Source organism: Pollachius pollachius (assembly GCF_949987615.1).
Source record: "Pollachius pollachius genome assembly, chromosome: 8".
Classification (NCBI taxonomy): Eukaryota; Metazoa; Chordata; class Actinopteri; order Gadiformes; family Gadidae; genus Pollachius; species Pollachius pollachius.
This window is the reverse complement of record NC_136941.1, coordinates 6,179,198-6,196,617: the sequence shown is the minus strand read 5'-3', so window position 1 is coordinate 6,196,617 and position 17,420 is coordinate 6,179,198. Positions and strand designations below refer to the sequence as shown.

At 48.1% G+C, this 17,420-nt stretch overlaps 1 protein-coding gene across 1 annotated transcript in view; it reads left to right on the top strand.

Moving 5' to 3' along the window:
• Positions 1-17,420, top strand: part of nphp4 (nephronophthisis 4) — a gene marked incomplete at both ends in the record, with an annotated part of 81,323 nt that overhangs the window by 57,867 nt on the left and 6,036 nt on the right. The window contains 7 exons of the mRNA XM_079742319.1: positions 2,918-3,107; positions 5,081-5,164; positions 12,253-12,412; positions 12,950-13,026; positions 13,219-13,304; positions 13,864-14,035; positions 16,282-16,464. Coding sequence (XP_079598445.1) covers positions 2,918-3,107; positions 5,081-5,164; positions 12,253-12,412; positions 12,950-13,026; positions 13,219-13,304; positions 13,864-14,035; positions 16,282-16,464 — 952 coding nt within the window. The remainder of the gene's footprint in view (positions 1-2,917; positions 3,108-5,080; positions 5,165-12,252; positions 12,413-12,949; positions 13,027-13,218; positions 13,305-13,863; positions 14,036-16,281; positions 16,465-17,420) is intronic.

The window sequence follows — 17,420 nt, the reverse complement described above, 5'->3', positions numbered from 1 at the left end:
TCACTTTCGCTCGTGCGCCTTCCCTCTCTTGCTCTCTCGCTCTGTATCTCTCTCTCTCTCTCTCTCTCTCTCTCTCTCTCTCTCTCTCTCTCTCTCTCTCTCTCTCTCTCTCTCTCTCTCTCTCTCTCCCCCACTCCCTCTCCCTCTCTTTTCTCTTTGTACTGTCTCCCAGCACACACTCGAGCTCGGCTGGTGTTAGCCCGACAGCAGCTGGGTTGGCGTTCCTGGTCTACCGTTGTCAACGTCTCGGCCCACAAAGACATAATAAAGCCAGCAGGACTTCTTACAAACTTCCACGCAAACAAAAAATAACCCTGTAGAACCGTGACTTCAAAAACATCCCAAAGACTTTGGTGGAGGTTTGGTGGAGGTTATCTTCTGGCTAACTACTACTGAGAGAATGTTCTAGAGGTGCTAGCTTTGATGCTAACCCTGTTGGAAAGCGGGGGGAGGGCCTAAGGCTGCTCTTCTTGAAGGGGGAAGAGTCAGCCACCTGTTGCCGTTCATTCTGTATGCCGATGGATGGTCTGAACTCCTCCCCCCCAGCCGTTTGAAGCAGAACTCTGTCCCAATCTTCGCCTCGTCTCTCTTACATCCCGTCACTGTGATCGCGCCTCACCGTTTCAGAAATATAATCATCCGTTTGCAGTCCAGATGTTTCTGATCAGTCGCTTTCTCTTTAGATGATCTGAAAAACTTAAGAGGAAAGTCATCTCAATGTCTCCCTTGCTCAGTCTCTTTCTGTCTGTCTCTCTGTCTCTGTCTCTGTCTCTCTCTCTCTCTCTCTCTCTCTCTCTCTCTCTCTCTCTCTCTCTCTCTCTCTCTCTCTATCTCTCTCTATCTCTTTCTCTCTCTTTCTCCCTCCTACCTGATTCTATTTTCATACTCTCAATGTGCCTCCTGGTCTCTATCTCATCAGCTGCCTCCTTAGTTTGAGGAGGGCTCAACGTTACCACACACGCATGCACGCACGCACGCAAGCACACACACACAAGCATTGAGTTCTGGTGATTACCTGCGACTCCTCAAAACCCAGCGGTTGGTTGGGTCAGCCGTGCAGAAGGAGCCATTGAGAGGAGCCAAGGGGGCTCTCCTGACCAATTGCAGGAGACCTCCGCTGGATGAAGGGAGGAACCCGTTTGAAGTTTATTCAAGCAGCTCTTCCCTTGATGCCGCTTCACAGGGGCCATGGACTTATCTCTGCTAGGGGAAAAGAGAGGGAGGATTTTTTTCTTTTTCATTTTATTATTTTCCATTCATTTGAAAGTAATTGTGAAAATTGTGGAACACACCGCTGTGCTCGGTGTATCGGTCGCCGACTGAGAAACGACGGCGTGCTTTTGACTCTGCTGCCATTTGCTCAACGCCTCAAATTGTTGAGATAACATGTCATTGTTAACATTGAAAAAAATTGGTTTAAAGACCTCCTACTTTTATCTCTATTGTTGCAACCTAGCTTAGATTCTGAGGTTTAAGCGGCCATCTTGTATCCTTTTCATGAAGGGTTTGTCCTGTCTTGCACCCATCAGGATTGATTGACAGCGATGTGTGTTTGTGTCTGTGTGTGTGTCTATGTGTGTGTCAGTGTGTGGGAGGAGGGGGTTTAACAGGTCCTTTTATACGGTTATTTTACCGCCCCCTTCATCTCACCTCATATCTTTTAAATGACTACTAACTGAGACACAAATAGGATAAACAAAGTGGGTGGGCTAACTTTGTCAAAGTCATTTAGCAAAACAGAACATAAAGTGAAGTACAGGAAAGTCACACACAGTTTTTATCATGTATTTATGCATCACATTTAGATGTGCAGTTTCTTGCTCATGGAATTTGTGTTTAGTAAATAAACAAAAATACCCTCCCAAAAAAGAAATTTCCCAACACACTCAACCAATGCTTAATATGCTGCGTTAGTTGCTGAGGACAGCATATCTCTCATTCGGATGTGTAACTATTATAAGACCCATTGGTAGGCAAGTCTTCCAATTTAATTCATTTACCATTCATTCAATTCCAAGCACAGTACACTGTACATCAGTTTTGACTTTTGCCAACTTTTTACCTTCTCAAAAATCACTATCTTTGCTCAACTCGACTATTCATTAAAAAGTATCTTCCAACCCTTAACCAATACATAGAACACCATCATCATATCTACAGGGTATTCTTTCAAACATTTTAATATTACTGCAGACTCACTATTTCATCTTTTTTTATACAAACATAACCCGTATCGACCTTGAAGAAATAAAAACAATATTTTGCAGTTATTTTTTATTAGTATGGCCGCCACATTAAAAACGCTGGCATTTTAAAAGTATTTTCATGGACCCCTGGAACAAGGTGGACAAAATGCTGCGCAAGATAAACCAATATAGTCATTATAGAACATCCTTAAATTACAATCCCTCAGAGAGAGCGAGAGAGGATTTTCATATTTTTTCCTATCATCTAGGTGGGTGGTTGTCACTCCCAGCCTAAAGGTACTGGGTTCGATTCCCTTGTACACAAGTAGGTATCCTTGAGCAAGATGTCTAGCCCCTACCTGCTCCCTAAAGACGTCATGTATCCTTGCAAGAGGCTTGGGATAAGAGCAGCTGCTTAATGCCTAAAACAGTAATAGCTCAACTGAAACAGTGTCTAATAATAATAATAATGCATTTTATTTACGAGCGCCTTTTTTGACACTCAAGGTCACCTTACAAAATCAAAAACAATAAAATCAATCAATAAATCAATCAAACAGTCATAAGAGCAAGCAAAAGAGCTGTCTTGAAGGGAGTAGGCTCGTCGGAATAGATACGTTTTCAGGTCCGATTTGAAAGTGGTAATGGAGGTGGAGTTTTGGATGTGATGAGGCAGAAAAACGTAACGTGTACATTGTCCTCCCCCCCCCCCCCCCCCCCCCCCCCCCCAGTGTGATCTCTAGCGTGGAGGAGTGGAGCCACTTCAAGGCCCTCACGCGGAGCCCCACCCCTGTGGAGGAGAACCTGTTCCAGGTGGAGGAGGGTTCTCTGCAGCCCCGGGTCTACCTACGGCCCCGGGAGAGCGTCCACATCCCCCTCAAGTACCAGAGCTTTGCCTGCGACCACAGCCCCCCACCGCAGGTACCCCCACACTGAATAAACTACTCCATACTCATTTAGCTACATGGTAACACAAAGGGGTACGTTAATAAACCATTTATTAACATTAGTTATTGAGTAATAAGCTTTGTTGCATAGCATTAGTCTGGGGGTTTGAGTTTGATTAAGTTACATAATGTACGAATGAATACCTTCGTTAACATGAACACTGTTGATTGCTAACTAGACTATTAGTTAACTGTCGATTAAATGTTAGCTATTGGTAGTTAATGCTTGTAACTGCATTAACTGATGTTAATTCATGCTTCATTAATGTACCAATATTGTAAAGTGCTAGCAGATATATTAAAAGATAAAACATATGATACGAAGGTGCTTTGTTTTATCCTGGACATGAGATCTGTAAATGATGTATTATATACGATAGTGTAGTGTAGGGTAAGCAGAGTAGTGTAGAGGCTAGGACCCCCAGATGAGTCTGGGTTAATAACCAATACCTTCAGCCTGACCGGTAGGCATCCCTGATCAAGAAGGGCTTCAACCCAATTCACCCTCCATAATGACATGCACCTGGGTCCTCTCTTGAGGGGCTTCATAGCAGTCTGCGCCGTCCCTCACGCAGAATCCGAACGTGTTGCTGTTTATCCTCTCAGCTCTGTCTGAGCGCTGCCACGCGCGACAGCGGACTCACCGCTCGCTCACTCCTAAACCATGACGCCACCCTCGACGGTGTTTCTCGGCGCCCACCCCCCCCGCGGATCGCATTTAACGGTGGGCTGGCGTGATTCCAACGGCGACAGCGCAGGACTCCCTGTGTCTCTGCCCAGTGACCCAACACGAGTCCCAATAGTAAACAGAACTCGGGGGTCTTGCTGGCCAAACCCTTGTCTGGAAGATGATGTTACTTTCTAGGTCGTTAGGTTTGCCCCCCCCCCCCCCCCCCCCCCCCCCCCCCCCCCACGCCAGATGCTCCTGCTGCCCCCCTCAGGATCAGCTGACCTTTGACCTTACTGAAGGAGACACCCAAGGAGTATTTCAGTTTCACTTCATCCTAATTAGTTTTTCTCTGAGGCCTGTAAATTCAAAATGTGAGGTTGATTCTCTAGTGGAGGTGAATGGGAGTAGCCTTGAAGTTGCTCTAATAAGCGTAGTGATCCACTTGCTGAAAACAAAGATAGATGTATGATCTGATCTCCTTACCATTGTACAACCCGCTAACCCCCTACCAAGAAGCTTCTCCAATTATACAGCCTCCTTTTTACAGCCACTTACAGCAATACATTTTCAATGGATATTGAGTCATTGATATTATTGCGAGCTAATATATTGTTTAGACCAAATCCACTGATTGACAATGTTTGCCATCCTTTTGGTGTGCTGAATACTATCGAAATCAGTCAAATTGTAATGGGATGGATATGTAATATTATAGTGTAATCTAATAGTGTGTGGTCTAGTCTGGTCTGGGCTACAGTCTAGGAGGGTACACTTCTCTGCGAAGGCGTGGGTCAGCGTGCTTTGTTAAGACACAGTGACAGTAATGTGGTTATAACTCAGTGGAGCGCTGCATTACGTAACCCACCACTAGGTTTGTTTGCTCGCTGAACATCTATTATTCCACGGGAAGAAGTCATGCAGATGCGAAGACCTCGGCTTCCTCAAGGGCTCCTTTCGAAGCGAGGAGTCGCTCTTGAGATCAATGGCATTTACATAAGCTTACGGTATCGCCCTCCGCCTGATGAGCCGTCCCTATTTTAAATGATTATTTATTGTTTTATTTGCCTCAACACATCGGCCCAACAGCTCCCAGATCCGTGTGCATCTGTTATTTTTTAAATCATCGCCTGATTCCGGAGCCTGATACATATTGCAGATTAACATGAGCACTCCTTATCGTACACAGTCAACATCCCCCCCGGTAATGGATTAGGCGCGCGTGTGTGTGTGTGTGTTGATTAGAGACCCATGCTGTGTTCTTATCTTAACCTTCTCAGGGCCCAGGGTTCCCTTCCTCGGGTCGACAGGAAGACGTGGCCCGGAAGCACACGTCCAACATCGTGCGAGCCAAGTCCATCAAGGTGAGGAAAGCGCCGCCCGCAACACTCTTGCTTTGTAGTGTTTGTTCTTTGGGGTTATATTTTTCATTTTATTCAATCTCTTTTTCTCCTCGTTTTTTCTCTCTGTACACCGCATTCTCCATTGCCGCTCCACGAAACCGATCTGGGTCTGACTCCAGGCGAGAATTACAGGGAGAGAGAACCATGGGTTTTGTGTTGCAATGAAGATATGCCTTTTCTCCCAAAGCTAGAACCGCCTACCAGAAGTACAAAATGTTCTTTATTATTATATCTATTTGTGTGTGTGAGTGTGTTGATGTTGGTGTATGTGTGTGTGTGAGTCTTTGCTTGTGTGTTTGTTTGTGTGTGTGTCTGTGTGTGTGTGTTGGTGTATGTGTGTGTGTGAGTCTTTGCTTGTGTGTGTGTGTGAGCCTTTGCCTGTGTGTTGGTGTGTGGGTGCGGGTGTGTCTGTGTTGGTTCTATCTTCCGGGCTTTGAACTGAATTATCTAACCAGCCTTTTTCCTGTTTAATGACGTGAGGAGAAACATTTTAATGGAGCGAGTGGCATCCGAATGAGATATGCTGAATGTATAATCGAGTACAATAGTATCTCTACAGACCCCCTCCTCCTGGCTTACTCCAACACTATTGTCACGCGAATATCTCTGTTGATAGAAACGTCTTGAAGCGCTGAGCAGAAATGAATAACCATTATGGACGTTAAACGGTTACCTTCTCTGGGTTACATTGATTGATTATTTTTAGATGCCGGTCTCTAGATGTTGCGCCCACCTTCTGTATTAACATGGTTTAACACCAGGCAACGGCATAGGCAAAGACTCGCACACTCTCTCACACGCACACGCACACACACACACACACAGACTTTCTGCTTATACTCTTATACAACCCCCCACACACACACACTCTAGTTACCACATGCACTTTCTCCCTTACACACACAAATGCACATGCCCTCTCCCTTTTTCTCACGCACGCACCCACGCACACACAAACACACACACACACACACACACACACACACACACACACACACGCACGCAGCCTCTTCCCTTGCACTTGCTCCCTCCTACGCCAGCTGACTTGGCCTGCGAGGGAGACATCTTTGTTGTGTCAACTTTTTCTAAAAAGAAGTTGCCTTTGCCAGACAAGTTTGTCAAGAGGAATTATCCGCGGGATAAATCACTTTTTTCCAAACATTGTTTGTCTTTTATTTTTTTGCGGCCCTTCTAGTAAATGCCAGGCCATCTCTCCGGCGGAACGTGTCCAGACGCACTGACCCGTACCCGCGTCCATCTACAGTTGATTATGTTATCTTATTGTTATTTAATACTCTCTTCATCATCATGCAATCTGTCATTTGTCATCAGACATTTTGGAGAGAGAGAGAGAGAGAGAGAGAGAGAGACAGAGAGAGAGACAGAGAGAGAGAGAGAGAGAGAGAGAGAGAGAGAGAGAGAGTGAGAGAGAGAGAGATGCTCACCCTTTCAAAAGCTGCCATTCCAATGAAGAGCCCCTGGTTATTCTATGGCCATCATTGAACACATACACACACACCCATCCGTGTGTGTCTCCTCCAATCAAACCGAGCTAAAGCCTTGCCTCTGTGCTATCCTGTGCTTCTTACGTCTGCTACTACTATACCCCTCCCCCTTCCCCACCCACCCGCCAGCCCCCCACTAGCCCTCCCATCACCCTGCCCCCCCCCCGAGGCGCTCCAGCGTTGCGTGGAATGATGAAATGTTTGCCAATAAGTTCCTGGCGGGAGCCGTCTGTCTGGGACATGCCCGGCTGTTACCCCGCGTCACCCTTCTCTCCCCACACACAACACCCCCCCATCTAACACACACCCCCATCCCACACACACACCCCCCCTGACGGGAGGTCAGAGCCCCGACCTCACCCCTCTGCGTCTGACTACCAACTATAATAGAAACAAAGTCTGATCCTTCAGGTAAAGTGTCTGTCAGCGGCGGTGAAAAACGCAGTCTGTCAGCAGGTTTCAGTCCGTTTGTCCCGCTCAGCGCTATTATTCACAGATGGCGAATCTTGCGTAGGAGCGCGTTGAGTTGAAACCGAAAATGACTTTGAGCCAATATGGATGTTATGGTCTCTTTAGATTACTGTTTGTTCATTGAGCAGATGTTCAGAAAGCGATTGACAGTGATTACAGATACATGTTGTAAAGGAGCATGTAGGGGTTTGACAGTGAATTCAGATGCATGTCGTTAAGGAGCAGGAACGGGTACGACAGTGAATTCAGATATAGTTCAATCAGGTTCATGTAGGAGTTATGTGCTATGGGCATCGGGTGATCAAACCCAGCACCTTTTGACTGGGAGTGGAACATCACTGGGCTATCCCCCTTGAAGCAATATAAAACATTACAATTAGCGCGTAGCTTAAAAAAAACGGACATATCTCTATACTGTCAATATGACAGTAAATTGATAGTGATTTAAATAATGTATCAATAAAATTGCTATCGACACTCCCATATTCCCACTTACGGCACCCAGCCAGCCGAGCTACACTTCACACAGTTTCACAGTAAATTATAGTGGACAGAACACTGTTATTCTGAAAGTGTCCCGCTTACCGTATTTTTCTCAAATACAGATGCATTTTCTATAAGTCTTGGGAGCGGTAAAATGTGGTTGTATGTTTCAAAATTTCACAAATAAGCCGCTCCGTACTATAAGCCACACCTTATGATGCGAAATCCTCCACTTCCTTGTGCATGTAGGCCTATAGCGAGACATGCTCCTAGAATAGCTTTGGCTTTACATAACAGTTAAAGAATGATCCACACAAAAGGAGCACATTTACACATGCAATAACAATACCGAACAACTTTGTATTCCGAAAAAAATGTTTGTAAAACAAATGTTTAACCACATGGTTATTTCGGCATTTAACATGAAAAGAGCAAAAAACTATTTTGCGCTTTATGTTTGCAAAAAATAAATGAAAATTGAAAATACATATGACATTTGGCTAAACTTTTGAATGTGAAAATACCAGTTTCTACTTTCGAACAACTTGATAAAAGTCTCTGACCCTAGCTGACATCATTGGAATCGCAGTTGCTCAAATTGAATCCTTCAAAGTCACTAGTGTCTTCTGAATCTGAATGGAACAGATCCAGAATAGCTTTGGGAAGAGTACCGGTGGTGGATGCATCCTCACTGTCTGAGTCTACGTCTGTGTCTACGTTTTCCGAGGCTTGAGTGGCTGGCGCCAAGTTAATACCCACTCTCTGTAAACAGTTTGTAATGGATTCCGGTTTTACCTTTGCCCATGCATCGATCACCCAAGTGCAGACTTCGGAAAATGTTGCCCTTTGGATTTCTCCAGATGGAGTGAATTGGTGTAAGCCTGCAGTCATCCATTTCTCCCATTCCTCCCGAATGTACACCCTGAAAGCACAGTTAACTCTCACATCTAACGACTGCAGCTTACAACTCAGCCCTCCTGGAATAATGGCCAGCTGCGACCGGCTGCCACGTACGGACTGCTCGGTTCCGTCTGTTCTGTGAGCAGCCGTGGAATCCATTATGAGCAGGCCTTCTGGGTTCAACAATGAGCCTGGCCGCTTTCGCCAGCATTTCTCCAGCCATAACTTCATCCCTTCTTCGTTCATCCACCCCTCTCTGTTGCAATGGACGACACATCCCCCGGGTAGCCATTTCCTCGGAAGAGTTACTCACTTGAAAATGAGCATCGGTGGCAGTTTGGTTCCGTCCGCCATGCAACCCAGCACGACGGTAAAGCGAGTGCGGTCATGGCCTGTTGTTGTACTGCCCTTAGCCAGCTCCTCTCCAACCTCATTTGCTGTCCCAGTTTTGGGCGCGTCAAAAGACATCGCAACTGTGTCCATGTTTCTGACTTTTGACGCAGGGAAATTGTTCTCCTGAATGACCCTGTGCACATAGCCGTTGAACTCCTGGACTGTTTCCTCCCAGCCGTCGGGAAGCTTCTGTCCCGCCGCTGTCCGGGCTCTGACGGACAATCCGTTCCTACGCATAAAGCGCGTGCACCACGAAGGGCTGGCCTTAAAATCAGTGAGTCCCATGTCGTGGGCAACGACACCTGACTTTAACCTGATGCCCACGGTGCTCACAGCTCTGCCCGCGACCCGTTGAGCATGCACCCACCCTGTGACTCGCTGCTCCAGCTCGGGCCACCTGCACTTCTGTCCCCGGCCCGCGGCCCGGGCAGTGCCCTTCTGTCTGCCGAGGGTCTCCTCGCTGGCCCTCCACCGGCGAACTTGACTCTCGTCGATGCCAAAATCCCGGGCCGCGGCTCTGTTGCTGCTTCCTTTAGCCGCCGCGACGAGTCGCAGTTTGAAGGCGTTGGTGTAGGAGCGCCTTTGAGGAGAGGCCTGCTGAGATCGGGCAGGAGCCTTGTCAGATTTGTTTGATTTTGAGGCATCCATGTTCTTGGTGAGGCGCCTGTACCGAATGCAAGCAGCATGCCCCGAGCTCCCAAGGAAAGTGAGGACAACTAGCGACTGAAACACTGCTTTTATAGCACATTGTGGCAAACGGGCGTCCTCTTTTTTTTTTTATGAAGCGATGCCAATGTTTGCTTCTTTACCCGGCTATCTTTTACGCCGCAAACCTCTAATGTAAATGAGCTTATGGGCTTTTCATCATGACGGCATTAGAAACGTCATGGTTTATCACTGGAATGCAAATCACCGAAAACGGCACTGATTTTTTTTTCTTTGAAGTCATTGTGTTTGCAAAATCTTCATATAAGCCGCAGCGACAGTTTTGCTTCGGAACATCGGAATACAAGCCCTGGCTTTATTTTTCCCAAAATTGTGGTTCTCCCTTGAGAGGGGCTCAATCTTACGCACTGCGACTTTTAACGACTTTTGTATCGTTCCTTTTGTATCAAGGAACGATTTCTTAAACATCGGTAGGAATCCTGCATTCATTTTCTTCCTTATACAGTAGCATCCAGTGGCTGCGTCCCAATCCACTGTTTCTCTTCCTGCACCCTGCGTCCCACATAGGCAGCCGCCTCCTTAGACAGCTCACTGAGTGCTGGATCCCAGCCGGCGTCACCTCCAGCTGTAATCCGGGGTTGCTTGTCCTGTCTACAGGCTCTGTTCTCGCTCATACGTGGAGCCCGCCATTAGCCTAAGCCTGCCTGCGGAGCGCGGGGCATGCGCCCCAGTGTTCTCTGTGCACGCTGTCATGCGTTCATGCTTGTGCACGGGACGGCTCATGTCAGCATGTAATTGCTGCATGCGTATGAATACAATTTGTGTGCCTGTCTGCACGGATCCCAGGGGCAGCCCTGAATGCCGTGGACTTCAAAGTGCGATGCTGGGAGTTGTCTGTGTGTGTGTGTGTGTGTGTGTGTGTGTGTGTGTGTGTGTGTGTATGGGTTTGTGTGTGTGTGCGTGTGCGTGTGTGTGTGTGAGTGCGAGCGTATGTGTCTGTGTGTGTTTGTGTGTTTATGTATGTGTCTGTCTTTGTGAGTGTATGTGTTTGTTTGCAGGTGTGTGTGTTGGTGTATGTGTCTGTCTATGTGAGTGAGTGAGTGTGTGTGTGTGTGCGTGCGTATTTGTCTCTGTGTATGTATGTGTCTGTGTGATGGTGTATGCTGCTGTCTTTGTGAGTGTGTGTGTGCAGGTGTGTGTGTTGCTGTATGCTTCTCTCTTTGTGAGTGTGTGTGTGTGTGTGTGTGCACGTCAGAGGGAGAGGAGGAAGGGAGGGGTAGGAGGGATGCAGGCGACCATTATAAGCAGCTGATTGAGCTGCTGGTGCTCAGTGGTCTTTCAGTGTGACTCAGCAGTATTTAGGACTGGTTCCTCCCCCCTTGGGGAATGTAATGAAACTGCCTGAGACAGGCCGACCAATAGTGGAAAACATAACAGACAAATGATGTGCCTACAAATAATTACTTTCCCATGAATCATTCATTCAGGAGTGCAGGCTGTTGTGGTATACCTGCAATGCTTCATGCTGTCATTATTTTCTAGTCATTTTAATTCAACGTCGTACTGTTCATTGCGTTGCCCTTTCGAGGGGACATTGTCTTGTAAATGAGTGACTGGAGCTCCAATTGAGGGAGAAAAAAATCAATGCATAAATCCATACTACCTTACTAGTACATCTTCAGAAGTCCTACCTCAATATAGCAGCCAAGTGTGAACCCTTCCTCTGCTTTGCTGTGAAATGTGCCTTGTTTTTGTGTGTGATTTTGTGTTTGACTGAGGTATAAATGGCAAGGTTGCTCTGAGGAGTGGACAGAAAGATACATCGGACAGTTTCCTTGATAGCAAGTCCCCGCGCCCTTATTACAGACAACAAAGCATCCTCGGAGGAAATGGATTACTGTCTGGCCCTTGTTGCCTTATTCATCCAAACGGGGCGTTGTGGATTCATACCGACAACAACCCAGCTTAGTGGCCATTCACTCCTTTGTCTCTCTGCCCTCCCTCTCTCCATCATACCTCTCCCGCTCTCTCCCCACTCTCTCTCCCTCTCTTTCCTCTCTCTCCATCCTGCCTCTCCTACTCTCTCTCCCTCTCTTTCTCGCTCTCTCTTTTTCCCCTCTCATATCTCTCACACACGCTTTCTATCTCTCGGGCTCTATCATATCTCTTGCTCTCTCTCTTTCTCTTTCTTGCTCCCTGTCTTATCTCTTCCACTCGCTCTCTCTTTTCTCTCTCTCTCTATCCCCTCTCCCCCTCTCTCTCGCCAGACTCTCTTTTCTCGTTCGCTGTCAATTCTCTCCCACTCTCTCTCCCTCTCGCGTTGGACCAAGGGCTCTAAAAATACATTCCAGATAAAATGTAAAATAAGGGAGAGGAGTTGGATAGTGATTAAAAAAAAAAGAAGCGTTTTATTCTTAATAGAGTGCCGTTTTTTTTACTAGCTATACAATTCTGAACAAAAACACTGAATATATTTCACTGTGAGCCAGCGTGTGTGATTTAAGGATACAGCTGCTAGGATATCAATAAGTGTGATTTAAGGATACAGCTGATAGGATATCAATAAGTGTGATTTAAGGATACAGCTGATAGGATATCAATAAGTCAACCCCCTCCGTCTCCCCCCTCCAGGTGACGTTCCGGGCGGAGGACGGCCAGCCCCTGGCGGTGCTGCAGGTGGATGTGGAGCCCACGCCCCACCTGGTGGCCCACACCTTCCGTCTCTACCACCCCCAGCTCTGCCTCCTGAAGAAGGCCCTGCGCATCCCCCCCGGACAGGCCTCCACCCCAGGTCAGACCCCCCCCCTCGCACACACACACACCCATGCTGGGAGCACACGGGGGGTTTGTGTGTGTGTGTGTGTGTGGGTGGCACATACATGTGCCAGCGTGAAAACTGTTGTTTCACAGTGTGTTTGATTGGGAGGTGGGGGGGGGGGGGTTATGGCCCTAGTGTATGAATGCTTCCTTCCTGTGTGTGCGCGTGTGTATCCGTTCCTATTGTGTATGTGCTACCTGTGTGTGTGTGTGTGTGTGTGTGCACCCGTTGGTGAGTACACCAACGGATCGTGTCCCTGTTGAGGCTGACCAATGTGTGACCAACTCAACGGAAAGCATCAAGAAACACAGCACAGAAAAAAAAATCAATAATAAACACTTCTTACTGGACTTGTTTGAAAGTGAATGATGTGTGCAGACGAATTCACTGATGCATGCCTTCTCGATCCTGGCTCGTTTCTGATCGACTCTTTCTGTGTATCTCCATCTCTTCCCCTGTCTCTTTCTTTCTGTCTCTGTCTCTCTCTTCCCCCCCCTCCCTCACTGGTAGGCAGTGCAGATGGCACTGAAGAGGAGATACTGGTACGTTGCAGTGACCCCGGCGTCGTCTGCCAGACCAAGATGCTGGTGAGTGAAACGCTGTACCGATATTTATATAGCAATTATATTAGTATTGCTTATTTGAAGCAAACATCACTGGGGATCTCTTTGCGGTGCCAAACCTTCTCAGGAGTGTGTTTAGCATTGCATTGGGAGTGGAAGTACTTTAGCATGTTTAGCGGCCAGTCTGCGGTCATGTGAAAGCGTATTTCTGCTCAGGCACCAGGGGAGCCCCAGGATGTGTATATGAAGGTACCTGGGAGTCCCAGCCCTGACGTGAAGATGTTCTACATAATGCTGTTCACGTACGTATCACTACTGGAGCCCAAACGGACCCAGCACTGTATAAGCAGCCCCAAACCCTGGCACATCTCCCAAGTAAACCCCTCGTTTTTCTGTCTCAAAATCAAATGCCTGAAAGCAAATAAAGTGTAACGAAGATGAACTTCACTGTAGACCTTTGAATAGCCTCTTGAATATGTTTTCTGATATTTGGGGGTTTTCCATCCACTCACAAATATTCACATTTCACCCAACACACATTCGCAGTTCGGCCACACACTTTCCCATTTCACCTGTTCCCACCATAGTCCCAACCACACAATCATACATATGGCCACACCTTCGACCAACAACCTGTCTCACCCACTCACTCTCGTGGACGGGTCTCACCGTCCACGAGAAACTGCTGCGCAATCGGGACGACACCGGAAAACCCAAATGTAAAACACACGCGGCGCGTCGGACGGTCCGAACCCGTCACCGACCGACCCGGTCCCTACCAGGTAACCACGGTGATGCTCATCACCTCAACGCTAGCTGTCACTGTGATCCTCCTCCTCCTCCTCCTCCCCCCCCCCGTAGGGACCGCTGGCTGGCCCGTCCGGCCTCCATCTGGAGGGTGTACGTGCACTTCCTGGAGCGGGTGGAGGTGGGCTGCGTGGCGGGCCAGCGGACCCTGCAGTCCCTGGTGCTCAGAGGGACCCGGGCCCCCCGTAAGGTCCGCTGCTACTCCTCCCACCCCCGGCAGCTGGAGGTACGGCCCGCCCTGGGAGACGCGCACGCACTAACACGCACGCATGATCGCACACATGGATGCACATCCCATGAGAGCACACACACACACTCGCATACGGCACAATGACGTACAGAACACACGCGTGCGTACACACGCACACACGTGTGAACGCGCGCACATGTATGCACACCCATGAGAGCACGCACACACTCGCGTGCAGCACAATCACATGCAGAACACACGCGTACATATACTGTGTACACATGCGTGAGAGCACACACACACACTCGCTCACGGCACCATCACGTACAGAACACAAACGTGCATATACACGCACACCCGCACACTTGCATGGACACATACACATGCATACACACCCATGAGAGCAAACACACACTCACATACGGCACAATCATGTGTAGAACACAGACGGGCATATAAACACATGCATAAACAAACACATGCACACACACACACACACGCACACACATTGAGGCAGGAATTGATGCCATGGACACTAACTGTGATACATTTTTCGAAAAATAAATGGAAACGTCGAGAGAATGATCAAAAACCGACAACAAAGGCGATTGATGGTTTCTTATCTCCGCACAAGGAGTGAAGGAGCTGCTCAGGCTGGGAACATCTGCTTCCATAAGGCTTTGTATTCTCTGACCTTAATGAGGAAGAGGAGGGCACGGAGAGACGGCTGTCCGGGAAGAATGTCTTGACAGATGTTTTTTTATAAAAGCTTTCACTCTGTGCTTTGATGGACGCTTTGATCTAGTCCACCTCCGCAGGTTAGTTAACTGTCGTACGGATTCCTAGGAACCGTCTTGAAGAGAGAGACGGAGTGAGGGACACAGAGAGGGAGAGAGACACAGAGAGACAGAGGGAGAGAGACACAGAGAAACACAGAGAGGGAGAGAGACACAGAGAGGGAGAGAGACAGAGAGGGAGAGAGACACAGAGAAACACAGAGAGGGAGAGAGACACAGAGAGGGAGAGAGACACAGAGAGACACAGAGAGGGAGAGAGACAAAGAGAAACACAGAGAGGCAGAGAGACACAGAGAGGGAGAGAGACAGAGGGGGAGAGAGACAGAGAGGGAGAGAGACAGAGAGGGAGAGAGACACAGAGAAACACAGAGAGGGAGAGAGACACAGAGAGGGAGAGAGACACAGAGAAACACAGAGAGGGAGAGAGACACAGAGAAACACAGAGAGGGAGAGAGACACAGAGAGGGAGAGCGACACAGAGAGACACAGAGAGGGAGAGAGCCAGACAGAGAGGGGAGTTTGACAGAGCAAGGGTGAGAGAAACAAAGATGGATAGACACAGGGTATGATGGAGAGTGAGGGAGGGATGGAGAGACAGACACAGACAGACAAAGCAAGAAAGAGAGAGACAGACTGACAGAGAAGCATAGAGATACAGAGAGAGAGAGACGAAAAAGAACGGCGCCCAGCAACTGATTAGCTCCCCTTCTCTCATCAACTTTGATAACAACAAAAATAAATAAGAGAAGCAAACCCCATACAGTAATCCTGTTGTGTCCTTCTTTCGTCTCCGTGGTACCCACTCCTCCCGCCGTCGCCATCGTCCTCCTTTCATCCTCTCGTAGTTTCCCCTCCTTCTCTTCTTTGTGCCATGTATTGACCAAGGGCTTTGGGTTGTTTCTTTTTTCAACCGTAATTCCTCCGCTCCCTGGCTCAGCCCTCCTCCCTTCTCCGGTGAAGTGCACCACCCCACCCCTCCAACACACTCCACCTCAGTCCTCAGGACCGGTTCCTCTGTCCTCTCCGTCACACAAGCGCATCGGTTTTCCCCTCTCAAAAGGGATCCGTTTCCCGGCAGATGTTGTTCATTGTTTGTCTCTCCCACTGTATTCCGTATGATGGCTGGAGGGATGGATGATGGTTGATTGGATTATAGAATATGAATGGTTGACTCAATGTATATGGAAGTACATAATCAATATTTACCCAAAAATGTATTTCAAAAAAGAAATAGTGATTCAAGCTCACCTCATTAAAGTAAAGCTTGTAGAGTAATTAACAAGCTCAGTAATTAGTTATCAACATTACAAATATTGAATTTAAATATGACAATAATATTAGCATAACTCAATCATCGATCAACACCACTGAACCGCATCCGCGCAAGCACATTGTTTAAACCCCCACGCCTAGACCCATCTTTAGTTCCAACCCGCTCTCCCTCTTAACCTCCGACCTCTTCCCCTTCCCACCCTGCCCTGGCAGGTGGACCCGGCGGGGCTGTTTGTGCTGCCCCCTGCAGGCGCGGTGCAGGAGCTGCAGGTGCGGGTGCAGCCCTGGCGCTCAGGCTCCCGCCTGGCGTTCGTCAGCGCGGTGGACGTGGAGCGCTGTCAGCTCCTCGCCGCCTGGATGGTCTGCCTCAACGCCCACCGGCCCGTCCTGTCCAAGGTCAGCCCCCCCCCCCCCCCCCCCCCCCCCCCCCCCCTCCCCCGACACGAACGTCCCCCTCCAACCGGTTATCTGTCATTGAATATGTATTTATTGTACCTGTGGTGAATTATGATCGTATTTTGTTTTTCGTTTTTGCATTGGGCTGTTTATTTGCTGGAACTGCCTTGCTAACTGGCCTTGTCACTGGCAGGAGAAGTCCCCACTGACTTACTCTGTTGGAAAATATAACGTAGTTGAATAAGAATAACAATAGGTTTGAATCAGGGTTGGGTAACTTTATGAATGAACCTGTGCCTTATCTCTCTGTTGTAGCCCGCTACAACAAAACTAGCTAACGTCGTAGCTCCTGCTCGAGGAAGTGTGTGATTTGGTGCTCAGTTCACCGTCGCTTAGCTACTTACTGTAGTTCTCTCTCTACTTGTGCACGGGCAGACTCTAAATTGACCATAATCAGCGTTACTATACACATACACACACGGAGGTACATTGACAGCTACACAAACACACAGCACACAAAGTCCAACTCAATACAGACTAATGTGTGCCATTTGTCACACGGGGCAGAGCCTGTAAAGAGCACGTGAAGTTAAAGGCCAGAGAGTGACATTAAAGGGAGAGAGAGATCGCCGGTGAATGGAAGAAAGTGATTGAGAGAGAGGGTTGAATAGATGGCTCGAGATTAGAGGTGAATGAGAAGGAAGGAGGACAAAAAGATAGTGATTAAGGTGAGTGAGAGAGGGAGGGAGGGAGGGAGGGAGAGAGAGAAAGAGAGAGGAGAAACGTGCAGAGGTGACTTAAAGACATGCCCTTTAAACTGGACAGCAGTCCTTATGGCTGTAGTTGTGGTCGGCTGTCCCTCAGGAGGGTGTGTGTGTGTGTGTGTGTGTTTCATGGAGGTGATGGTATGTGACCATCCTTCCTCCACCAACATATGGCCTCCTTCGTGCACACTG